The sequence below is a fragment of the Nesoenas mayeri genome (assembly GCF_963082525.1).
Source record: "Nesoenas mayeri genome assembly, chromosome: 2".
Classification (NCBI taxonomy): Eukaryota; Metazoa; Chordata; class Aves; order Columbiformes; family Columbidae; genus Nesoenas; species Nesoenas mayeri.
In genome coordinates, this window is record NC_137543.1 from 164,149,517 (window position 1) to 164,174,918 (window position 25,402).

Sequence of the window (25,402 nt, forward strand, 5' to 3'; positions counted from 1 at the left end):
GCGCGCAGGGGTTAAGGCTGGGCCCTCCCCCGCCCGCTGCCCGGTGCCCGCTGCCCGCCGGGGCTGGAGCCCGGAGCCCGCCCGCCCGCTGCGGGTGCGGGTACCGGCGCGGTGCCGGTGGGGTGCCGGTGCGGATGCTGGTGCGGATGCCGGTGCCGATGCCCCCCCGCTCTACCCGCTCGGTGCGCGCCGCGGCGGGCGCAGCATCGGCCTTATTTAGTCAAGGAGCGGCTGGGGGGGATGGAGCCCCCGCCCCCGCCCCGCCCGGCGGGGGTCGGCGGGACTCGGCCGGGCTCGGCGGGGCTCGGCTGGGCCCGGCTCAGCGGGGCTGGGCTGGGCTCGGCCCGGCTCGGCGGGGCTCAGCCGGCGGTTCGGGCGCGGCGGGCGCTGCGTGTTGACAGCCGGGCCCGGGGCGGGGCGAGCGCGGCCGCAGCCAATGGCCGCGGGGTGTGGGGGGGGACGCCTGAGGGGGGGAGCGCCCGGAGGAGCCCCCCCGGCACTCCCGGCCCGGGGTCACCGGCCGGCCCGACCCCCCGCCCCGGGTCTCCCCCGGCCCCCGCCTCCCCAGCTCCCCGCCCCCCCTACCGGCCTCCGGTGCCCCCGTCCCGCCTCACATCCCGCCCAACTCCCTCCCCAGGTGCCCCTCGCACCGCTCCTCCAGACCCCCCATCACCCCGTTCCCCCGCGAGTGATCCCCCCCGCAGCGGTCCCAGCACCTGACACCTGGTGCTGGTCCCAGTATTGGTCCTGGGCCACAGTTCCAGTCCCGGTGCTAGTTCCCAGTTTCAGTCCTAGTCCCAGTGCTGAGTCCCAGTTCTGATCCCAGTCCCTGTGCTGCCCTGGTCTCAGCGCAGCTTCTGATTCCAGTAGCCAGCCTGCTCCCAGTGCTGGGTTCAGGTGCTGGGTCCCAGTCCAGTTCTGGTCCCAGTGCTGCTCTCAGTCCCAGCCCAGGCTTGGATCTCTAGTCTCGGCCTGGTGATGATCATGATTCCAGTGCTGGTCCCAGTCCCAGTGCTGGATTCAGATGCTGGGTCCCAGTCCAGTTCCAGTCCCAGTGCTGGTCCCAGTTTCAGTCCTGTTACTGGCCCCATTCCTAGTCCCGGTCCAAATCCTGGTTCCAACGCCAGTCCCAGTCCTGGTGTTGTATCTCTGCTCTGGTGCTGGTCCAGTTCCAGTTCCAGTCCCAGTCCCAGTACTGGTCTCAATCATGGTACTGGTCCCAGTCCCAGTCTCAGTCCAATCTCAGACCCAGTCATGATGATGGTCCCATGCTGGTCCCAGTCCCAGTCCAGTTCAGTTCCAGTCCCAGTTTGGTTTCAGTTCCAGTCCCAGTCCCGTTTCAGTTCCAGTCCCAGTTTGGTTTCAGTCCCAGTTTGGTTTCAGTCCCAGTCCCACTCCAGTCCCAGACTTGTCCCAGTTCCATTCTCAGTTCAATCCTAGTCCTAGTTCTGTCCCAGTTCTAGTCTCAGTCCCGGTCCAGTCACAGTTCAAGTCCCAGTTAAATTCTAGTCTCAGTCCAGTTTTAGTCCAGTTCCCATCCCAGTTCCAGACCTGTCCCAGTCCCAGTCCCAGTCCCAGTCCAATCCATAGAATCACAGAATCATTTTGGTTGAAAGAGACCTTTAAGGTCATTGAATCCAACTGTTCCCCCACCCCAGCACTGCTCCATGTCCTGAGAACCTCATGTCCGTCTGTCCAGCCCTCCAGGGCTGGTGACTCCAGCACTGCCCTGGGCAGCCTGTTCCAATGCCCCACAGCCCTTTGGGGAAGAAATTGTTCCCACATCCAACCTCAACCTCCCCTGGGCAACTTGAGGCCGTTTCTTTGTGTCCCTGTCTCCCCTCAGCTCCTGTTCTCCAGCTGAACCCCCCAGGTCCCTCAGCCGCTCCATCACACTTGTGCTCCAGCCCCTCACCAGCTCCATTGCACTGCTAGTTCCAGTTCCGTCCCAATTCCAGTACAGTCTCAGTCCCAGTTCCAGTCATAATTCCAATCCAGGCCTAGTCTCAGTCCCAGTCCCAGCCCACTCTCAGTCCTAAATCAAACCCACTGCAATCTTAGCCCTGCACATCCCTGTTCCAGTCCGAGTTATGGTCCTAGTCCCAGTCCCAGTCCCTGTCCCAATCCCAGTCCCAGTCTGTTCCAGTCCCAGCCCCTATCTCAGTGTAGTCCATTCCACTCCCACATCCAGTTCAATCCTAGTCCAAATCAAGTCCAGTCTAGTCCTAGTCCCAGTTCAATCCCTGTCCCAGTTCCAGCCCCAGACCATTCCAGTTCAGTCCCAGTTCAGTCCCAGTTCAGTCCCAGTCCGGCCGCTCCGCTGGGCTCTGTCCCAGGTGCTGAAACAGCGGCGGACCCGGCCCGGACCCGCCACCGGGGCTGCGACCGCGGGACCCGGCCCCGCCCCGCCCGGCCCCGCCCCGCGTAGCCCCGCCCCGCGTAGCCCCGCCCCGCGTAGCCACGCCCATGGCAACATGCTCCGCCCATCTTAGCCCCGCCCATCTTAGCACCGCCCATCTTAGCCCCGCCCATCTTAGCCCCGCCCATCAGAACTGGTCCCGTCCCGCCCATTGTAGCTCCGCCCAGCTAAACCTGGCCCCGCCCAGCATAGCCCGGCCCCGCCCATTCCCGCCCCGCCCAGCCCGGCTCCGCCCAGGCGGCTGCCGGAGGGTCCCGCGGCTGTCGCGGGCAGGGGCCGAACCGTGGGGCGGGGGGCTGCAGGCTGTGGGGCAGCGGGAGGCTGTGGGGCGGAGGGGAGGCTGTGCGGGGGGCTGAGCCGTGGGGCAGGACAAACTCTGAGTCCCCCCCCGCCCCTCCGCCTGTCCCAGGGTTGAGTCCCCGCCCCCCTGGATGACCAGCCAATCAGATGGGCGCTCTGTAATGACGGACGGGCGAGCCCCGCCCCCTGGGGGGGGCACGGAGCCGGGCGGAGTGGGGAAAACCCCGTCGGGCGGGACGGTCTAGGACCCCCCACCCCGGGGGGAGGTGACCGAGACCACCCGTCCTGCTGCCCCGCACCCAGCCCGTCCCCAGCCTGTGCCCCCCAGGGGCCCCTGGGGCGCCCCCTGCTGCTCTGCCCCACCCCAGCGCCCATCACCCCCGGCCCCCCCGGCCCCGCTTCCCCCGGCTCAGGAAGGAACCGCCGCAGCCGGGACCGGGCGCGGTTTCCCGTCGGCTGCGGGGGCCGCGGGCCGTTCCCCCCGCCCCCCGGCGAACAGCAGCCGGACCCCCAACCAGGGCCCCGGGGGACGCGCACCCACCTCCGCACTCACCCCCAGACAGGCCCCGCTCCCCCCGGGCATCTCGGCCCCCCCGGGGACTGGATCACCATCTGCTCCCCCCGCACTCGGGCCCCCCCTCCCCCGGGATTCCCCGTGGGACCCCAGCCCTGCCGATAGCTCAGGTGACCCCCGCCATCCCACCCCATCTCCGCAGAGTGCCCCTCTCGCCCATGCCGCCTCCCTCACCCCGCTGGGGCGCAGCCCCCCTCGGGGTGCCCGGCGGGGGTCCCTGGGGACCGGCCAGGCACATCAATAGCAGGAACTGGGCGGGGAGCGGCAGCCCCGCGGGGGGGCCGGGGGCTCGCTCCGGACATCCGCCCCACAGCCCGCGGGCGGGGGGAGCCCTGGGACCCCCGCGGGGCACAGCGCCCCTTGGCCCCAAGGGACGCACAGCCAGTAGAAGGGGCGCTAGGAGTGGGGGGCAGCTAGCACCAGGGGGACAGGGGGCGGCAGACTCCAACCCACAGCACCTTGCCCCCCATTCTGCTCCGGCGTGCTGTGGGGCTGGGGGCCAGGTGGACCCTTTGGTGGGGCAGCGTCTGGGGAAGGTGGGAGGGTCCCATGGCCATGCTGGGGATGCCATGGCCATGCTGGGGGTCCTGTGGCCATGCTAGGGGACTTGTGGCTGTGCTGGGAGTCCCGTGGCCATTCTGGGGGTCTTATGGCCGTCCTGGGGGTCCTGTGGCTGTGCCAGGGTCCTGTGGCCGTGCTGGGGGTCCCGTGGTCGTTCTGGGGGTTCTGTGGCTGTGCAGGAGGTGCCGTGGCTGTGCTGGCATCCCATGGCCATGTTGCAGGTCCTGTGGCCGTGCTGGGGGTTCCGTGGCTGTGCTGGGGGTCCTGCGGCCATTCTGGGGGTCTTTTGGCTGTGCTGGCGTTCTGTGGCCATGCTGGGTGTCCCACGGCCACGGTGGGGGTCCATGGCCAGGGCCCTGTGTCTGGGGGTCTCTGCGTGCCACCCCGACACCGTCATCGCCACGTCCCCCCATCTGTGTGCTGGGGTGCAGGGAGCCCAGGGCGGTGCCGAAGCCCCCACCAGCCCCACGGCAGAGCCCCCGGTGTGGGCCAGGCCGTGTGGCGGTGGGCGGTGTCGCGGTGGTGGGGGGTGCCCATTGTGCCGGGGCGGGGGCGCGCGTGGCCGAGGTCACCACTTCCCCACGGCGGCCGGAGGAAGCGGCCGCTCCCGGCCCCGGCGGCTCAGTGGCGGCGCGATGGGCAACCTGCCGGCCGTGCTGCCCGGCGCTGCCCGCTCCTGCGGCCTCGGCCTCTGCTCCCGCCAGCTCAGCGCCGCGCCCGAGGAGACCCCCGGCACCGAGCGCCGCAGGTGGGTGCGGGGCGGCCGGGGGGACGGACAGACGGACGGGGTGGACGGGGCACCGGCACCTGCTGGGCTGCGGCACAACCGGGCTGCGGGTCCTTGTGCCTCGATGGGGACCCCTCGCTTGGCCCCCTCCTGCCTGGCGCTGCCGTGGCACATGGGGACATCCCCACGCGGCTGAGGCCGCCAGGGACGCGCCCCCACCAGAGAAGTGTCCCCGGCGGGACGGTGCGCACAGCTTGCCGGGCAGAGGGAGGTGCAGAGCCCGCACCCACCTGTCCATGGTGTCCACAGCATGGTGCCGGCGTCCCCTGCCCCACGGCGTGTCCCTGTCAGCCCCACTACCGTGTCCCGGCCCCCTGACAGCCTGTGGGGTGTGTCGGGACTTACTGGGGTGTGCTGGGGCAGATGGGACGTATGGGGACATATGGGGAGGGGGCGCGTGGGGTCGAGTGGGGATGGGAGGTAGAGCGGTGCCAGGACGCGTGGGGACACCCCAGCCCCGAGGGGACGGCGATGGGGACGGGAGGGCCGCTCACCCCTCGGTGGCCGGGAGCCCGCTCTGACTCATGGCCATTGTTCACTCGCACGCATGAGGCCCAGGAACGCCCCACACCCCCCAGCTCAGCCCCCCCCAGCTCAGCTTCCCCCCAGCTCAGCCCCCCCCCGCCCAGCACCCCCCGCCCAGCACCCCCCCCCAGCTCAGCCTCCCCCAGCTCAGCCCCCCCCAGCCCAGCACCCCCCAGCCCAGCACCCCCTGCAACCCACCTCCACGGGTCCCATCACCCCAGTGTCCCCAGTGTCCCCAGTGCCCTGCCCGCCTCCCCCGCCCCCCGGGGGCCGCAGTCCCCACAGCCGCTCCCAGCACCCCGGGGGCTTCGAGGGTCCTGGTGTCGGAGCCGCCAGAGTGAGTGCAGTGGGGGCTGCCCCCCCGGCCCAGCTGTGCCCCTGCACGGGTCAGGCCGAGCCCCGTGCCCGCGGCTCAGGGCTGTCCCCCCCAGCTCGGCGCCCACCCGCCCGGCGGAGCCGCCCCGCTTCGCCCGGCTGAAGAACTGGGAGACCGGGAGCATCGGCTACGACACGCTCTGTGCCCAGGCCCTGCAGGTGGGGGGGCGGGGCTGGGGGACGCAATGATGGGGGTTGCAGGGCTGGGGCATGAGGGTGGGGGACGTGGGGATCGGGTACATAGGACTGAGGGCTGTAGGGATGAGGGGGTTCAGGGATGGGGGTGCAGGGATGGGGTGCAGGATGGGGTGCAGGGATGGGGCGCAGGTTGGGGTGCGGGATGGGGTGCAGGGATGTGGGACAGGTTGAAGTGAGGGATGGGGTGCAGCATGGGGTGCAGGATGGGGTGCAGGGTGGAATGCAGGGATGGGGTGCAGGGATGGGGTGCAGGACGGGATGCAGGGACGGGATGCAGGGATGGGGTGCGGGATGGGGTGCGGGATGGGATGCAGGACGGGATGCAGGGACGGGATGCAGGGATGGGGTGTGGGATGGAGTGCAGGACGGGATGCAGGGATGGGGTGCAGGATGGGGTGCAGGGCTGGGCTGTGTGGGCGGGACGGGGACTGCAGGAGCAGGGTGTGGTGCAGCCCCGCTGACCCGCAGGAGCTGCCGTGCTCGGGGCAGCGCTGCCTGGGCTCCCTGGTGCTGCCGCGGCCGCTGCCGGCGCCCGCCCCCGAGGGGACCCGGCCCCCCCAGGAGCTGCTGGGCCTGGCCCGGGACTTCATCAGCCAGTACTACCTGTCCCTGCGGCGGTGAGGGACCCCACGGCCCCATAGCCCGCACAGACCTGCCCCGCCCCACAGCCCCACGCTGCCCCCGGGTACCCCAAAGCCCCAGCTGTGTTCGGGGACAGCCCACAGCCCCCCTTCTACCCAGGACAGATACCCAAAGCACCCTGCACCCCATCCCTACCCCTGGGACCCCCGTGTCCCCATCCCTAACCCAGGGCACCCCACATCCCCAGCCCTGCCCCTGGGACCCCCCACATCCCCAGCCTTGCCCCAGGGCACCCCCTAGCTCCTGCCCTGCCCTGTCCCTGCCCCAAAGTGCCCTGCTCCCCATCTCTGCCCTGGGACCCCCCATGTTCCCATCCCTACCCCAGGGCACCCTAAATCCCCATCTCTGCCCTGAGACCCCCCGTGTCCCCATCCCTGCCCCAGACCATCCCACGCTCCCATCCCTGCCCAAGACCCCCCACATCCCCAGCCCTGCCCTGGGACCCCCCACACCCTGTGGCGCTGCCGGGGGTCTGGGGGTCCGAGGCTCCGGTCCCCGCAGGGAGAACTCCCCGGCGCACGCCCAGCGGCTGCGGGAGGTGGAAGCCGCCATCGCCGCCACCGGCACCTACCAGCTGCTGGAGCCCGAGCTGGTGTTCGGCGCCAAGCAGGCCTGGCGCAACGCGGCGCGCTGCGTGGGCCGCATCCAGTGGAACAAGCTGCAGGTGAGGGCGGGGGCAGCGCAGCGGGGACCCTCCCCACACCTGCCCCACGGCCAGGGGGTCACCCCGGGGCGGCCGCTCCATGGGTGGGCAGGGGGCAGCAGGACATCCCCGTGTCCCCCCATTCCCACCCCACAGGTGTTTGACGCCCGGGACTGCGCCAGCGTGGCGGAGATGTTCAGCTTCCTCTGCACCCACATCCAATATGCCACCAACCGCGGCAACATTCGGTGAGAGCCCTTCCCGGCTGCCGCACCCCCGCGGCACGACCCCGGCCCCGCAGCCCCCGGGGGTGTCGGTGACGTCCCGCCCGGCCCCCCAGGTCGGCCATCACCATCTTCCCCCAGCGGACGCCAGGCCGGGGCGACTTCCGCATCTGGAACACGCAGCTGATCCGCTACGCCGGGTACCGGCAGCCCGACGGCTCCGTGCTGGGAGACCCGGCCAACGTCGACGTCACCGAGGTGGGGACACCCCTGCACCCCGGGACGCCCCGTCCCCCCGGCGCCACCCCCGCCCTGACGCTGCCGCCCCCCAGCTCTGCGTCCAGCACGGCTGGAGCCCCGGCGGCGGCCGCTTCGACGTGCTGCCCCTGCTGCTGCAGGGCCCCGACGAGCCCCCCGAGCTCTTCCCCCTCCCGCCCGAGCTGGTCCTCGAGGTGCCCCTCCAGCACCCCACGTGAGTGGGGCTGTGCCCCAGGACCCCGGCCCCGCGGGACACCCCCGCGGCTGTGGGGCTGGGGAGGGGCTGGGACGGCGGGTGGGGGAGCTGGGGGAACCGGGGTGGTGTGTGTCCCCATGCGGCCCCCCCGCGCAGGCTGGCGTGGTTCGCGGAGCTGGGGCTGCGCTGGTACGCGCTGCCGGCCGTGTCCAACATGCTGCTGGAGATCGGGGGGCTGGAGTTCCCGGCCGCCCCCTTCAACGGCTGGTACATGAGCAGCGAGATCGGCACCAGGAACCTCTGCGACAGCCACCGCTACAACCTGCTGCCGGTGAGCGCCCCCCGCCCCGCGCCCCGCCCCCCCGCGCCCCGCGCCCCACGCTGACCCCTCCCCGCCGGCAGGAGGTGGCCCTGCGCATGGGGCTGGACACACGGACCACGTCGTCCCTCTGGAAGGACAAGGCGGCGGTGGAGGTGAACGTCGCCGTGTTGCACAGCTACCAGGTGGGACATGGCACCCCGCAGTGCCACCATTCCGGGGGGGCGCACCGCCCGCTCCCAGCACCCCCAGCTCACCGTCCCCGCAGGTGGCCAAGGTGACGATCGTGGACCACCACGCGGCCACCGAGTCCTTCGTGAAGCACATGGAGAACGAGCTGCGGACGCGGGGGGGGTGCCCGGCCGACTGGGTCTGGATCGTGCCCCCCATCTCGGGCAGCCTCACCCCCGTCTTCCACCAGGAGATGGTCAACTACCAGCTCTGCCCCACTTTCCGCTACCAGGTGGGCCCAGCCCCACAGCCCCCCAGCCCTCCCCAGCCCCACAGCTGACCCCCTGCCCGCCCCACAGCCCCACAGCCCCCCACAGCCCCACAGCTGACCCCCTGCCCGCCCCACAGCCCGACGCCTGGAAGGTCTACGTCTCCAAGGGCACCACCGTCACCAGGAGAAAGACCTTCAAGGAGGTGGCCAAGTAGGTGCCCACCCTAGTTGGGGGGTGGTCTTGGGGATCCCAGCCCATGGGTTGGACGCTGACCCAATGATCCAGCGCGGTGAAGATCTCGGCCAAGCTGATGGGACACATGATGGCGCGGCGGGTCAAGGCCACCATCCTCTATGCTACCGAGACCGGCAAATCCCGCACCTACGCGTGGAACCTCTGCCAGCTCTTCCGACACGCTTTTGACCCCAAGGTGGGCAAGGGGAGCAGAAGCCTGGGCTACAATGGGCACGTCCCCCCATCCGAACCCCCCCAACGGGGCCTTTGGCCCCGTTGGGGGGGTTCGGATGGGGGGAGGTGCCATTTGCAGCCCCCTGCCCGTGTCCCAACCCCACGTGTCCCCCCATGCAGGTGCTGTGCATGGATGAGTATGATGTGGTGTCCCTGGAGCATGAGACCTTGGTGCTGGTGGTGACCAGCACCTTTGGCAATGGGGACCCCCCCGAGTGTGCGGAGGTGAGGGGCTGAGGGATGGGGATGAGGATGGGATGAGGATGGGGATGAGGATAGGGATGGGATGGTTATGAGAATAGGGGTGGTATGGGGATGAGGATGGGCATGGGGATGAGGATGGGCATGGGGATGAGGATGGGCATGGGGATGAGGATGGCATGGGGATGAGGATGAGGATGAGGATGGGCATGGGGATGAGGATGAGGATGGCAATAAGGATGGCATGGGGATGAGGATGGGATGGGGATGAGGATGAGGATGGCGATGAGGATGGAATGGGGATGAGGATGAGGTTGGCAATAAGGATGGCATGGGGATGAGGATGGGATGGGGATGAGGATGAGGATGGCGATGAGGATGGGATGGGGATGAGGATGAGGATGGCAATAAGGATGGCATGGGGATGAGGATGGGATGGGTTGAGGATGGCAATAAGGATGGCAAGGGGATGAGGATGGGATGGGGATGAGGATGAGGATGGCAATAAGGATGGCATGGGGATGGGGATGAGGATGGGGATGGGATGGGGATGAGGATGAGGATGGCGGATGAGGATGGCAGATGAGGGTGTGATGGGGATGAGGACGGCAATAAGGATGGCATGGGGATGAGGATGGCAATGAGGATGAGGATGACAAGGATGGAATGGGGATGAGGATGGGGATGGGGATAGGGATGGGATGGGGATGAGGATGGCAATAAGGATGGCGATGAGGATGAGGATGGCGATGAGGGTGGCATGAGGATGGGGATGGGGATGAGGATGGGGATGGCGGATGGGATGAGGATGGGGATGAGGATAGCAATAAGGATGGCATGGCGATGAGGATGGGATGAAGATGGGGATGGGTTGGGGATGGGATGAAAATGGGATAAGGATGAGGATGGGGATGAAGATGAGAATGGGGTTTTGGATGGTGATGGGGATGAAGATGGGGATGAAGATGGGGATGGGATGAGAATGGGATGGGCATGGGATGAAAATGGGATAAGGATGGGGATGTGGATGAAGATGACAATGAAGATAGGATGAGAATGGGTTTCGGATGGTGATGAGGATAGGGATGAGGATGGGATGATGATGGGATGGGGGTGGGGATGGGGAGGATGATGGGATGAGGATGGGGATGCGGATGAAGGTGAGGATGAGGATAGGATGAGAATGGGGTTTTGGATGAAGATGGGGATGGGGATGAGTATGAGGATTGGATGAGGATGGGACGGGGATGAGGGTGAGGATGGGGATGAGATGAGGATGGGGGGGGATGGGATGAGGATGGGATGGGGATGAGGACAACGACAGGAATGGGATGGGGATGAGGATGACAATGGGGATGGAGATGAGGATGGGGATGGTATGAGGATGGGAACGGGATGAGGACGAGGGTGAGGATGGGCATGCGGATGGGGATGATGATGATGGGGATGGGGATTGGGATGCGGATGGGGATGAGGATGGGACGAGGACAAGGATGAAGGGTGGCGTGGTGACGTACTGTTCCCGACAGAGCTTCTCCAAGGCGCTGATGGAGATGACCTCACCCTACACCAGCACATCCCAGGCTGAGCCGCCCAAGTGAGCACCCGGGGAGGCCGGGGCTGCCCGGCTGGGGCTGGGGAGGGGTCCCCCCCACCCTGGCCCTCCCTCACCCTCCTCTCCCTCGTAGGAGCTACAAGCTGCGGTTCAACAGCGTCTCACAGTCGGATCAGCTCGTCGCCTCCTGGAAGAAGAAGCGGCGGCAGCTGAGCAACACGGACAGCGCCGGCACGCTGGGCGCCCTGCGGTACCGCCGCGGGGCCGGCAGGGGCGGGGATGGCGCTGTGCCGGGCACGCCGGCCGGCTGGGCTCGGGGGGCCCGGGTGGGCCGTCACACGGGGCTGGGCACGCGGTGACAGCTGGGGAGGGGACAGAGCCAGCGGGGACACCAGCCCTGGCACCTGTGGGAGGAGGCAGAAGCTGCGCCGGGTGTCGCCAACCTTGCACCCGTTTGTAACAGCCCTGACCACCCCTGCTCACACAGCCCCCACCACAGCCCCCATCCTGACCCCCGGACCTGGGTGCCCCCACCCACGGGCCCTGTCCCCCCGCTCTGAGCCTCCCTCCCACAGCCTCGAGCATCCCCCCACCCACATCCCTGGGCATCTGCCCCCCAGCCCTGGGTACCCGGGTATCCCATACCCACATCCCTGGGCATCCCCCTCCCAGCCTTAGCTGCTCCCCACACACATCACTGGGTTGCCCCAATCCCCCCAGCCCTGAGCACCCCTCACCCACATCCCTGGGTATCCACTCAGCCCTGGGTGCCCCCCCTTTGCAGGCTCCAGCCCCCCATGGGCAGTTGCCGGTGGGGTCCAAGCTGACCGCCCCTGCGCAGGTTCGCGGTGTTCGGGCTGGGGTCCCGCGCGTACCCCATTTCTGCCCCTGGGGGGCGCAGGGTCCATGCTGACACCCCCGGCGCAGGTTCGCGGTGTTCGGGCTGGAGTCCCGCGCGTACCCCATTTCTGCCCTTGGGGGGCGCAGGGTCCAAGCTGACCCCCCCTGCGCAGGTTCGCGGTGTTCGGGCTGGGGTCTCGCGCGTACCCCCACTTCTGCGCCTTCGCGCGGGCGGTGGACACGCGGCTGGAGGAGCTGGGCGGGGAGCGGATCCTGCCCATGGGGGAGGGCGACGAGCTGTGCGCGCAGGAGGAGTCCTTCCACACCTGGGCCCGCCTCGTCTTCCAGGTCAGGGGGGGCGCCGGGGCGGGGGGGAGCACCCGCCGACCCCCTGGCACCCACCGTGTCCCCCCCGTGTCCCCAGGCCGCCTGCGAGACCTTCTGCGTGGGGGACGGGGCGGCGGGGGCCGAGGAGCTGTTCGCCCCCCCGCAGGGCTGGAAGCGGCAGCGGCACCGGCTGGTCGGGCAGCCCCAGGGCACGGACACGCTGGCCGGTACCGCCCCCCGGGACACCCCCAGCACCTGCCCGAACCTCCCCCAGCTCCCCACGGTGACCCCAACCCCTCGTCACCCCTCATCTCCTCCCATGGCCCGCTAGCCCTGCTCTGACCTCCCCTCCATGAAACACCCCAGAGCTCCCTGCGACCCCCCAACCCCCTCGTCACCCCCCGTCCCCTCCCAGGACCTCAACAGCCCCCGCGACCCCCCCGCCTCCTTGTGATCTCCCACCTCCTGTGACCCCCTCAGTCCTCCCTGCCACTGCCCACCCCCTCCCAGACCCCCCTGTAGCCCCCCCATGCCCTCCTCGTGCCCTCCGGTGCCCCCCCAGCCCCCCCGTGTCCCCCCAGGGCTGTCCCACCTGCACAAGCGCCGGGTGTTCCCCTGCACGGTGCTTTCCGTGGAGAACCTGCAGAGCGAGGAGTCCAGGTGACCCCCCCCGGGACCTCCATCCCCGGGACCCCCCACCCGGGACCCTCACCCAGGATCTCCCATCCCCAGGACCCCGGATCTCCGAGACCCCCTATCCCCAGGATCCCCCATCCCCGGGACCTCCCATCCCCAGGAGCCCCCATTCCCGGGACCCCAACCTGGGATCTCCCATCCCCAGGATCCCGGATCTCCGGGTCCCCCATCCCCGGGACCCCCCATCCCCGGGACCTCCCATCCCCAGAACTCCCATCTCCGGGACCCCCACCTGGGATCTCCCATCCCCGGGACCCCCACCTCCACCCCCTATCCCTGTGACTGTCCACCCCAGGATCCCCCACCCCTGGGACCCCTCACCCCCGGGACACCCCCCAGATCCCCGGGACCGCCCATCCCGCCCACCTCCGTCTCTGCGACCCTCCCACCCCCGGACTTTCTGCTCCTCTCCCACCCCGGCCCCCAACCCCTGGGGTCCCCCAGGACCGCCCCCCCGGAACGTCCCGCGGCCCGGGGTTGCTGCCCCCGCTGACCCCCCCGCAGCCGGGCCACGCTGCTGGTGCGGCTGGGCTCGGGGGGGCAGGCGGAGCTGCGCTTCCAGCCCGGCGACCACCTCGGCGTGTTCCCGGCCAACCGGGCCGAGCTGGTGCGGGGGCTGCTGGGCCGCGTGGAGGAGCCCCCGGGCCCCGAGCAGCCCGTCCTGGTGGAGAGCCTGGAGGGGGACCCGGCCGGTACGCACCGGGACAGCGGGGACAGGGACACGGCAGCCGGGAGAACGGGAAGGGGGACAAGGAGAAAGGAGGAGAAGGGGAAAGAGGAAGGGGAAGGGGGAGAAGGAGAAGAGGAGGGGAAAGGAATAAAGAGAAGGAGAAGGGGAAGGGAATAAAGAGAAGAAGAGGAAAGGGGAGAGAAGGAAAAAGAAGAACAGGAAGGGGAAAGGGAAAGGAAAAGAGGAGAGGAAGGGGAAAGGAAAGAAGAGGGGAAGGGGGAGAAGGAGAAGAAGAGAAGGGGAAGTGAATAAAGAGAAGGGGAAGGGGAAGGGAATAAAGAGAAGGAGAAAGGAAAAGGGGAGAGAAGGAGAAAGAAGAGCAAGAAGGGGAAAAGGAAAGAAAAAGAAAAAGAGGAGAGGAAGGGGAAAGGGAAAAGAAAGAAGAGACAAAGAGGGAGGAGAAGAAGAGAAGGAGAAGGGGAAGGGAATAAAGAGAAAGAGAAGAAGAGAAGGAGAAGGGAAGGGAATAAAGAGAAGAAGAGAAGGAGAAGGGAAGGGAATAAAGAGAAGAAGAGAAGGAGAAGGGAAGGGAATAAAGAGAAGAAGAAGGGGAAGGAGAAAGGAAAAGGGCTGTGGCAGGAGAAGAAGGGGAAGGAGAAAGGAAAAGGGCTGTGGCAGGGGCTGTGCCTCTCCATCCCTGTCCCCGTCCCCATCCCACCCGCTCTGCCGCAGACGGTCCGCGGTGCTGGGTGCCGCAGAGCCGCCTGCCCCCCTGCACCCTGGCCCAGGCGCTCACCTTCTTCCTGGATGTGGCAACACCCCCGAGTCCCCGGTTCCTGGGGCTCCTGGCCACGCTGGCCCGGGAGCCGGCCCAGCGCCAGCGCCTGCAGCAGCTCAGCCAGGTCAGGGGGCTGCGCCTGGGACGGGGCTGGGGGCTGGGGGCTGGGGGCTGGGGCACCGGCGCGCTGGCACCCTCCCTGATTGGGATACTGCGATGCTGGGGTCATCTCTGGCTGGGATACTGGGTACTGGGGTGCTGGACACTCTGTGGCTGGGATATTGGGATGCTGGACCTTCCCTGGCTGGGATGTTGGGATACGGGGATGCTGGCCTGTCCCTGGTGGGGATGTTGGGATACTGGGATGCTGGCCTGTCCCTGGTTAGGATATTGGGATGCTGGGATGCTGGCCCGTCCCTGGTGGGGATGTTGGGATACTGGGATGCTGGCCCGTCCCTGGTGGGGATGTTGGGATACTGGGATGCTGGACACTCAGTGGCTGGGATGCTGGGATACTGGAATGCTGGCCCCTCCTGGTGGGGATCTTGGGATACTGGGATGCTGGCCTGTCCCTGGTTGGGATGGTGGGATAGTGGGATGCTGGCCTGTCCCTGGTTAGGATATTGGGATGCTGGGATGCTGGCCCGTCCCTGGTTGGGATGTTGGGATACTGGGATGCTGGCCCGTCCCTGGTGGGGATGTTGGGATACTGGGATGCTGGATCCCCTGGCCGGGCAGCCGGGTCCCTGCCGGGCCGGGCTGCTGGGCGGTGGCCGTGGCCCAGCTGGTGCCTCGCAGGACGCCCGGCTGTACGAGGACTGGAAGTGGTTCCGGTGCCCCACGCTGCTGGAGGTGCTGGAGGAGTTCCCGTCGGTGGGGCTGCCGGCGTCCCTGCTGCTCACCCAGCTGCCGCTGCTCCAGCCGCGCTACTACTCCATCAGCTCCGCGCCCGGCCCCAGCCCCGGGGAGATCCACCTCACCGTGGCCGTCGTCACCTACCACAGCGAGAGTGAGCGGGCACGGGGCGCCCGGGGGTGCTGGGGGTCCCGGGCGGGGGCTGCTGCCTTGTGCCCTGTCCCCGGCTCGGTGGCTTCTGCTCCCAGGACACCGTGTTGATCAGGATCAGGGCATCTCTGGGGTCCCCAGGGCATCTCTAGGTCCCCCAGGTCGTCTTCTGGTCCCCAAGGCATGTCCAGGGTCTCCCAGGGCATCTCTAGGTCCCCCCACATCCTTCAGGGCATCTCCCTGGTCCCCAGGACATCTCCAGGTCCCCAGGACCCCTCCAGGATCCCACCCAGCCCCATCCCACAGTGCCTGGGCGCTGCCACCAGACCTGATGGAGCCCCCAGCAACGTGGGGACCCCCCGGCACCAGTCACCCCCTGCTCCCTATGCACTGTCCCAGGGCTCCATCCTGCAGCCCTGCCCGGGGACAGGGGTGTCCCCAGCCCTGCTGGGGGGTACCCGCCACAACCCCTCCAGCCCCTGTGTCCCCACAGACGGGCAGGGTCCCCTGCACTACGGCGTCTGCTCCACCTGGCTGGCGCGGCTGCAGCCCGGGGACACGGTGCCGGCCTTCATCCGCGGGTAAGGGACAGCCCTGCCTGCCCCTTGTCCCCCCACCCCGGCCACCATCCTGGTGTCCCCGCCGCACAGTGACCCACTGCCCGCAGGGCCCCCTCGTTCCGGCTGCCACCCGACCCCGAGGTCCCCTCTGTCCTGGTGGGACCCGGCACCGGCGTCGCGCCCTTCCGCAGCTTCTGGCAGCACCGGCTGCACCAACTGCGAACCGGAGGTTGGGGACGGGGGACACAGGGACAGGGGGACATGGGGTTGGGGACAGGGAGGCACGGGGACAGGGGTGGCAGCCAGGGACACAGGGACCCAAGGACATGGTGGCACCAGGATGCAGGACAAGGCAAGGGATGTGGCAATCTGGGACAGAGGGGTGGGGCTGGGGATATGGGGATATGAGGGTTTGGGGACACAGGGATGGGGGGATGTGGGTCACAAGGTGGGGACAAGGGGAAGGGGATGAGGGTAGTGTGGGGATATGGGGATGGGGGACAGGGGGGCAGGGACACAGGGATGGGGGACATGGGGGAACAGGGGGCAGGGACACAGGGATGGGGGACATGGGGACAGGGGCATGAGGGGCTGCAGGACATGGGGCAGTGGGGATGCAGGGCACAGGGAGGTGGGGACATGGTGCATGGGGGGACAGGGACATGAGGAGGTGGGGGTGCGGTGCCCAAGGGCACAGGGCGGTGGGGACACGGTGGGGACGTGCGGGGCTGTCCCCGCAGGCGGGCCCCTGGGCAGCATGGTGCTGGTGTTCGGCTGCCGCGCCTCGGCACTGGACCACATCTACCGGCAGGAGATGGAGGAGGCGCAGAAGGGGGGGGCCCTCAGCCAGGTCCTCACCGCCTTCTCCCGCCAGCCCGGGACCCCCAAGGTGGGACGGGACTGGGACAGGGGTGGGTGGCGACTGGGATGGGGACAGAAATGGGAGGGGGACAGGAACACGGCCAGGGACACGAAGATGGGGATGGAGACAATGGTGGGATGGGGACAGGGACAGAGAAAGGATGGGGACAGAAATGAGAGGGACATATGGACAGGGCTGGGGACACAAAGACAGGGATGAAGATGGGTGGGATGTGGATGGGGACAGAGACAGGACAGGGACAGAACAAGGCTGGGGACAGGGACAGGGCACAAAGCACGGGTGGGGATGGAGCTGCGGGGCCGTGTGCCGGTGTCACCGCTGCTCTGGCGCGGTGTCCCCAGACCTACGTGCAGGACGTGCTGCGGACGCAGCTGGCGGCCGAGGTGCACCGGGTGCTGTGCCAGAGCGCCGGGCACATGTACGTGTGCGGGGACGTCACCATGGCCACCGAGGTGCTGCAGACGGTGCAGCACATCCTGGTGCAGCAGGCGGGCATGACGCTGGGGCAGGCGGGGGACTTCATCAGCGAGCTGCGGGTAAGGGCTGGGGACGCGCGGCACGGCGCGGCACGGCGTGGTACGGTACGGCATGGCATGGCATGGCATGGCGTGGCACGGCACGCCGCTCTGACGCCTCCGCCCCCAGGACAAGAACCGCTACCACGAGGACATCTTCGGGCTGACGTTCCGCACGCAGGAGGTGGCGTTCCGCATCCGCAGCCAGTCCTTCTCCATGCAGGAGCGCCGGCAGCCGGGCCCGGCGCCCTGAGCGCGCCGGAGTGGGGGGACCGGCCGCGCCCCCGTCCCGCTGCCGGCAGCGCCGCCTCCCCAGTAAAGGTTTAGTTTTGATAACCCCGGGCTGTTGGTCCCCCCGGGCTGCACCGCATGTGGCCGGGAATGGTTGAGGTGGGCATGGGGGGCTCTGGGGGGGTCACTGGCCCCGCTTTGGCCACGCGTGGGGCAGACATGGGGCAGCGGGAAATGACGGGTGGGTGAGATGGGGGGACATGGCCACATTCCCCGCAGCTGCAGGTGAGCGGCACCACTGGCACCACCATCTGCCCACAGCCCTGGTATCGCCCCCACAGCATCACCCTGCACGGACCCCCATCCCCACAGCGTCCCCCAGCCCGGGCGCCATCACCACCAGCACAGCCTCTCTGTAAACCTTTATTTCCCGCCGCAGCGCGGTGCGGCCGGTGCCCGGGACACGGCACCACGGGGCAGCGATGGCACCAGCCTGGGCCGGGGCACCCCCCATACACATAGCACCTGGTGGGCTGGCTGTCCCCCCCGCGGCAGGGACTCAGGTAAGGCCACATGCCCGGGCAGCGCCAGCTGGACCCCCCCGGCCCCGGGCAGCACGGCGGGCAGCGGCCAGGCCCCCGCGCCCGGTCCCGGCCAGCGCTCCCAGCAGCTCCGCCGGCACCGTGTCCGGCAGCACCGGCAGCTCTCGGCACACTCAGGACCTGCGGAGGTAACGGGTCCATCAGGAGGGACCCGGCCCCAGGGACACCAGCGCTGGGGAGCCCAGCAGTGGGAGCCCAGCAGTGGGGACACCGGCCGGACACCACAGGGCCCCAGCCCGGTGCTCACCGACCCCCCCGCGCCGGGGCTGCCCGGCCAGGCCGTGCCCTCACCCTCATGGCCGGGCCGCCTACGTCGTCGTCTGCGCTTCCTCCTCCTCCTCCTCATCTTCCTCCTCTTCCTCGGCCCAGCCACCCAGCGGCATCTCCCGGTGCTGAGCCTGCGAGGCCCTGGCAGCCGAGCCTGCGCACAGGGGGTCAGAGCCGCCCCGCCGGGGTCCCGGCCCTCAGGACCCCCAGCTGCCCCGACCCGGGCTCGGCCCCATGGGGACGGGGTCCAGCGTGCGTCACCGGTCCCTCAGGCCCCCCGGCGCGGTGCTCACCTGTGGTCACAGACGGCGGCTTGGATGCCCCCGCGGCCCCCCACGTCCCCACGGCCTGGGGTCCCGGGCCCTGCTGCTGCTGCTGGTGGAGCTGGGGGGCGGGAGGGTGCTCAGAGCCCCCCCAGGGGTGCTCAGAGCCCCCACACAGCAGAGCCCCAGTCGCGGTGCTCAGAGCCCCCCCTGTCCCGCCGGCTCCCCGGGGTGCGGGAGGGGGTCCCGGCGGGGGCCACGCACCTCGTGCAGGTAGATGGCGTGCAGGCTCATCTCCGCCGACGCCACCTCGCCCAGCAGCGCCGAGCGGCTCAGGCTGCGCAGCCGCGACTCGCTCAGGGACACGCTGCGGGCAGCGCCGGTGAGCGCCGGTGAGCGCCGGCGGCACGGGGGCTGCACGGCGCCCCCACCACGGCACGCCCGCCGTGACACCCGCTCACCCCTCCCTGCCATGACACCCCTACCATGGCACAACAGGCCCCCGCCACAAAACCCCCTCCCTGCCACAACAGCCCCATCACAGCACGACAGCCCCGCCATTGAAACCCCCTTCCCACCATGACCTCCCCCCCACAACACCCTCCCCACGACATCCCCACCACGACACTCCCCCACAACAACGCCCCAGCCATGACACCCCACCGCCACAACACCCCCACCTTGACACCCCCTCCCTGACACAACATCCCCGTGAGGACACGACAGCCCCTCCCTCCAGACCCCTCCCCACCATGGCCCCCTCCCCACCATGACACCCCTGCCACAACGCCCCCTCCCCAGGCCCCCACCAGCCCCCATTTCGGGACCTCTCCTCGGGACGCGGGCGCTCGCCGGGGCTGTCGCCGGGGGGCCCGCGGCTGCGGCCGGGCAGGGGGGACGCCAGGGACGCCAGGACGCTGGCGGCGGCGCTGGCGGTGCTGCAGGGCTGGGCCACGCGCCGGTCCCGGCCCACCAGCCCGCTGGCCGACAGCACGGGCCGCGCCAGGACGCTGGCCAGGAGCGCGTCGGGCTGCGGGGACAGCGTCAGGTGCCGGCGGAACCCCCGCACCCCAAACCCCAGCACCCCTGCCAGACCTGCACCCCAAACCCCAGCACCCCTGCCAGACCCACCCCTGCACCCCAAACCCCAGCACCCCTGCCAGACCCGCACCCCAAACCCCATCAACCCCGCCAGACCCACCCCCGCACCCCAAACCCCAGCACCCCCGCCAGACCCACCCCTGCACCACAAACCCCTTAACCTCCGGCCAGACCCGCCCCCGCACCCCAAACCCACCGTCCCCCACCAGACCCGCCCCCGCAGCCCAAACCCATCGCCCACTGGCCAGACCCACCCCTGCACCGCAAACCCATTGCCCCCTGGCCAGACCCACCCCTGCATCCCAAATCCCATCACCCTCTGGCCAGACCCACCCCTGCATCCCAAACCCCATCGCCCCCTGGCCAGACCCGCCCCTGCACCGCAAACCAACTGCTGGCTGGAACCCTCCGCACCCCAGACCCTATCGCCCTTGGCCAGACCCGCCCCCGCACCCCAAACCCATCACCCCAGCCAGACCCGCCCCCGCACCCCAAACCCATCACCCCAGCCAGCTCCAGCCCCGCATCCCAATGCCATGGCCCCGCCAGCCCCGCACGCAGAGCCACGGCCCCTCACCGCCGAGTCGTCGGAGAGCAGCGAGGCGCCCAGCGGCCCGTCGGGCAGCACGGCGGGCACGGGCCCCGCGGCGGCCGCGTCGCGCTGCACGCGCTGCTGCAGGCGGCTCAGGAACAGCTCGCTGGGCCGCGGCGGCTGCCAGCGCGGGTGCGCCAGCGCGAACCGCATCAGCGACAGCTCTGTCTTCCCGTTCTCCGCTTGCTGGTACAGCGACGCCTCGGTCTGCCCGGCCGACAGCCACTGCGGGGCGGGGGTCAGCGGGCCGCGGAGCCACTGAGCCAGGAACCCCCACCCTGGGACCCCCACCCCCAGACACCCCCCATCTGTGGGGCGGGGGTTAGGGGGCTGTGCCTGGGAGCCACCAAGCCAGGAACCTCCCACCCCCGGACATCCCCCATCTGCAGAGTGGGGGTTAGGGAGCTGTGCCTGGGAACCCCCAAGCCAGGAACCCCCCACCCTGGGACTCCCCTACTCCAGGACCCCCCACCCCCAGACATCCCCCATCTGCAGGGTGGGGGTTAGGGGGCTGTGCCTGGGAACCACCAAACCAGGACTCCCTGCTCTGAGACCCCCCCACCTCTGGGACCCCCCACCCCCAGACATCCCCCATCTGCAGGGCGGGGGTCACCAGGGCCATGCCTGGGAACCCCCAAGCCAGGAACCCCCCACCCTGGGATCCCCATACTCTGGGACTCCCTCATCCTGGGACCTCACTCCAGGACACCCCCCCGCCCCCACCCTGGTACCCCCTCCCACCCTGCGACCCCCGCCCCAGGACCCAACCCCTGGACATCCCCTGTCTGCTTGGCCAACAGCCACTGTGTGGCAGGGGGGGAGTGGGGGGGAGTGGGGCCGCCCCCAGGATCCCCCTCACCCCAGGACCCCCATCCCAGGACATCCCCCATCCCGGGACCCCCATCCTGGGACCCCCACTCCCAGACGCCCCCATCTGCTTGGCCAACAGCCACTGCAGCGCAGGGGGTGAGTGGAGCTGTGCCGGGAACCCTCCCACCACCAGACCCCCACCCTGGGGTCCCCTCCTGCCCTGGGACCCCCACCCCGGGACTCCTCTTCCCCTCGGGACCCCCCACCTGGGGGTTGCCATGGTTGCGGACGTCGAGCTGGGCGAAGGAGCAGATGTCGCCCACCCCCACCACCTCCACGGTGAAGTTGCGGAAGAAGTCGACGATGTCCAGGGCGCGGGCGGGGAGCGCGAAGATGAGGATGAGGGGGGTGAGGATGGGGCTCAGCAGCTCCTCCAGGATGAAGACCTGCGGGTGACGGGGGTCTCAGGGGTGTCCCGCGGGGGTCCCGCCGCCCACCGCTGCCCGCGCTCACCGCCTTGTACTGGAAGAGCTGGGCCATCTCGCTGCGCGTCTCGGCGCGGCTGGCGTTGCCGGGCCAGTGGTCGGGCATGTAGTGCACGTGGGCCAGGACGCGCTGCAGCAGCTGCTCCGGGCACCACACCGTGTGCTCGTCGGGGATGAACGACCTGCGGGCGGGGGGCACGTGTCCCACCTCCTGCCCGCCCACCCCCGCACCCGCCTCCCCTGGCACAGCCCGGCACGGCCCGGCACAGCCCAGCACAGCCCGGCACATGCACCTACCTGGCCAGCGTGACCAGCAGCCCCAGCAGCGTGATGGCCGTGAGGATGTGCTGCACCGTCAGCACGTCCTCATCGTAGACGGTCAGCACGATGAGCACGGCCAAGATGGAGCCGGCGAAGAAGCCGACGTTCTTGGCCAGCACGGTGAGCAGCGGGCTGGTGAAGGAGTTCATGTACTTGGTGGCCGGCTTGTAGCCGCGGCTCAGCCGCGCCTGCAGCTCGTGGTTGAGCTCGTTGAAGTGGCGCAGGTAGTGGCGGCCGTAGAGGGACCAGCGGCGGGCGCCCAGGCTGCCCGGCTCCCGCTTGATCACCTCGGCGTAGCTGAAGAAGGCGTAGAGCAGCTGCCAGACCAGCACGCAGGGGCACAGCAGCAGGTTGGCCACCCCCAGCAGCACCATGGTGCGCGCCAGGCGCCGCGCCAGCTCCCGCCGCGCGCCCGCGCGCTTGCACTGCGGCCGCAGGCTCCACTTGTTCTGGAACAGGGAGCCGGGGCCCCAGAACAGCAGCAGCTCCAGGTTGTACTTGAGGCCCTGGGTGAGGAAGACGACGGGGCCCAGCAGCGGCAGGCGGAAGCGCACGGGCAGCAGCGACTTGTTGACCATGGCCACCGTGTAGTTCTTGAAGCGCAGGATGCGGTGGTAGATGTCCAGCTCCGTCAGCTCCCGCTTGTGCACGCACATCTGCTGCCGGCGCTGCAGCGCGATCAGCCGCGCCTGCACCTCCTGCCAGCTGTAGTTGCACAGCTCCTCCTGCGCCGGCAACGCGCCGATCAGCGCCGGCACGGCTCGGCACGGCACAGCCCGGCACCGCCACCCCCACTCCCAGCCCCTCACCGCGGGGATGTCGAGGGCTCGGATGTAGAAGGAGCGGATCTCCCAGAAGCCCAGCAGGCTGCACAGCACCTTCACCAGCCGGTACAGCCAGAACGCGGCCGCCATCACCAGCAGGAAGATGATCCAGCCGCTGGCGCGGATCCTGGCGGGGGGACGCGTGTCAGGCAGCGCTGGGACCCCGCAGGGCCGCGCCGGGGCTGCCGGCCCCCTCACCTCTGGGCGCACTGCGCGGCGGGCAGGACGGCGTCGGGCAGCGTCACCTTGCTGCGGTCGGCGGGCGCCGCGCCGGCCTGGCTGTGGTTGAGCGGCCGGTTGGCGAAGAGGACGTCGTAGTCCACGCAGCACAGCAGGAACGTGGTGAAGGTGACGACGAACAGGAACTGCCTGGGGGCGGGGGGCTCAGCGCGGCCCCTCGCCCCGCAGCATGGCGGGGGACGGGGTCCCACCGGTACTCACACCAGCTCGAAGATGTCGGACAGCATCATGCAGGCGAAGCCATTCTTCTGGTGGAAGTGGTAGATGTTGGGGGGTGTTAAGGATCGTGCGCCCGCAGTGCCGCCCCCCCGCCCCTCGCAGCGCGCCGCGGGCAGCGCTGGGCGCCCGCCAGGCAGGGGCCCCGCAAGGATATCTTGGTGAAGAAATTATCCAGGTTCTTGATGTGGTGCCAGGAGTCTGCCGGGGAAAGAAAAACAGCGGGGGCTGAGCCAGGGCTGTGGCACGGCCCGGCCGGGCCCCCGCGCCCCATCCGCGGCACCCCCGGCTGCCCTCCCTCCCTGCCCTGCTCCACAGGGGCCACAGCCCCCAGACCCCGCTGGTGCCCCCCAGGGCAGCGCCTGCCCCGCAGCCCAGGCCCCCGGGGTGCTGCCCCCGGCACCTTGCAGCCCCTCGGTGACGTGCAGCAGCAGCTCCTCCTCGCCGGGGGGGGACTCCTCCTCGCCATCCTCCAGCCGCTGGTACTCGCCCTGCGCCGCCATGGCCCGCCGGGACGCCTGCCAGGGACACCCATCGGCACCCGCCGCGGCCCCGGGCAGCGGGGGCCTGGGGGGACGGAGCCCCCGGCAGCCCCATGGGGCGCGGGGCGGGCGGGCAGGCGGGGCGGGCGAGCGGGTGAGCTGGCTGCCCCACGGCAGCAGCCGGAAATGCCGGCGAGGTCACACCGCACCACCCGCGTGCCCCAAATTGGGGCGGCCTGAGCTGGCCTCCTGCACCGCAGCCGCACGGCCCAGCCCTGCCCGCCGGCCCGTCACCCACAGCACCGGCTGTGCCCCCGCACAGGGACAGGGGCCCCGGAGAGACCCCAGCCTGCCCCACACAGACCCCTCCGCCCACTGCTGCCCCTCGGGCCGCGCTGGGCTGCCCCACAAGCCGCGTGGAGCGGAGCCCATCACCATGGACCCCCATCCCACAGACCCTCATCCCCATGGATCCCCATCCCCATGGACACCCGTCCCACAGACCCCCATCCTCATGGACCCCCATCCCACAGGCCCCCAGTCCCACAGACCCCCATCCCCATGGACCCCCGTCCCACAGACCCCCATCCTCATGGACCCCCATCCCACAGAACCCCATCCTCACAGACCCCCATCTTCCTGGAGCCCCATCCTCACGGACCCTGATCCTCATGGACCCCTATCCCACGGACCCCCATCCTCACGGACCCTGATCCTCACGGACCTCCATCCCCATGGACCCCCATCCCCATGGACCCCCATCCCACAGACCCCCATCCTCACAGATCTCCATCCTCATGGATCCCCATCCCCACGAACCCCCATCCTCACGGACTCCCATCCTGACAAATCCCCATCCCACAGACCCACAACCCCGTGGAGCCCCCATCCCACAGACCCCCATCTCCAAGGACTCCCATCCCCATGGAGCCCCCTCCTCATGGACCCACATCCCTACAGATCCCCTCCCCACAGATCACTCTCCCCAGAGCACTCCCAGCCCCTGGCGAGGGGGCGACCCCAGGACCCGTGGGGCAGGATGGGACCTTCAGCCTCTCAGAGAAGCACAAGAGCCCCACAGCCCTGGGGCAGGATGGGAACCCTGGACACCCCGGGCAGGACGGGACGCCCCTCCCCTCACAGCAGGACAGGACCTCAGCCCCTGGGGCAGGATGGGAACCCTGGACACCCCGGGCAGGACGGGACCCCCCTCCCCTCACAGCAGGACAGGACCCCAGCCCCTGGGGCAGGATGGGAACCCTGGACACCCCGGGCAGGACGGGACGCCCCTCCCCTCACAGCAGGACAGGACCTCAGCCCCTGGGGCAGGATGGGACCCCCCCCGTCCAGCGCCCGTTGCCCCCCCTTTACCGCCGCCGGCCGGTGCTCCCGCAGCCCCGCACGTCACCAGTGTCCCCAACTGTGGCCAGTGCCACTGCTGGCCGGGTCAGTGTCCGCAGGTGACGCCGTGCGGCCGCACCCCGCCGCGGCACTGCCGGGGCCTGACTCACGGCACCGGGGCCGCGGCTCCGGGAGCCCCGGGGCGGTGATTCAGCAGGAGGGCCGTGGCCGCGGCCGGCAGAGACCCGGGCAGCGCCGCACACGCTGTCCCCACGCTGACCCCCGGCCTTGAGCAACTCCCCGTTGGGGACAGAGCCACCGCGTCCCCCGGGATCGGGTGTCCCGGCCATTGCCCACCGGGGCGGCCGGCACAGCCCTCCCCCACCTGCCCCGCACCGGGCGGCCAAAAATACCCGCGGGGCGCCCGGGGAGCCCGAAAATAGCCCGGGCGGTGTAAACAGCCGGGGGGGCCGAGGGCCAGCGAGGGGACCCCTGTGCCGGGGCAGGGCAGCCCCACAACCCCCCGACATGCTGGTCCCCTGAGTGTCACAGCACAGCCCAGGGGACACGGACACCCATGGGACACACTGTCCCCAAAGGGACACGTGCCTTGGCAAGGGGCCCAGTGACCCCTGCGAGGACACATGTGCCCCGGTGTCCCCATG

At 69.7% G+C, this 25,402-nt stretch overlaps 2 protein-coding genes across 2 annotated transcripts; one reads left to right on the forward strand and one right to left on the reverse strand.

Moving 5' to 3' along the window:
- Positions 1-4,489: 4,489 nt before the first annotated feature.
- On the forward strand, positions 4,490-17,215 carry NOS3 (nitric oxide synthase 3; the record flags this gene model as incomplete). The annotated part of the gene is made up of 26 exons (XM_080339347.1): positions 4,490-4,602; positions 5,598-5,700; positions 6,208-6,356; positions 6,883-7,045; positions 7,181-7,272; positions 7,365-7,506; positions 7,581-7,720; positions 7,859-8,033; positions 8,105-8,206; positions 8,290-8,484; positions 8,601-8,674; positions 8,750-8,894; positions 9,053-9,157; positions 10,663-10,730; positions 10,822-10,938; positions 11,702-11,876; positions 11,953-12,082; positions 12,437-12,515; positions 13,056-13,243; positions 13,954-14,123; positions 14,798-15,008; positions 15,498-15,585; positions 15,672-15,793; positions 16,305-16,453; positions 16,789-16,983; positions 17,093-17,215. 26 exons carry the CDS (start codon positions 4,490-4,492, stop codon positions 17,213-17,215), a joined length of 3,513 nt encoding a protein of 1,170 aa, XP_080195473.1.
- Positions 17,216-17,630: 415 nt separating this feature from the next.
- Positions 17,631-22,963, reverse strand: ATG9B (autophagy related 9B). Its single transcript, XM_080339001.1, has 12 exons — positions 22,900-22,963; positions 22,657-22,827; positions 22,444-22,585; positions 21,611-22,359; positions 21,342-21,495; positions 21,095-21,274; positions 20,004-20,243; positions 19,153-19,355; positions 18,590-18,692; positions 18,356-18,446; positions 18,087-18,216; positions 17,631-17,915 (listed from the first exon to the last, which is right to left on the reverse strand). The coding sequence occupies exons 1-11, from the start codon at positions 22,926-22,928 to the stop codon at positions 18,104-18,106; spliced, it is 2,175 nt and encodes a 724-aa protein (XP_080195127.1). The 5' UTR covers positions 22,929-22,963; the 3' UTR covers positions 17,631-17,915; positions 18,087-18,103.
- Between the last annotated feature and the right edge of the window lie 2,439 nt (positions 22,964-25,402).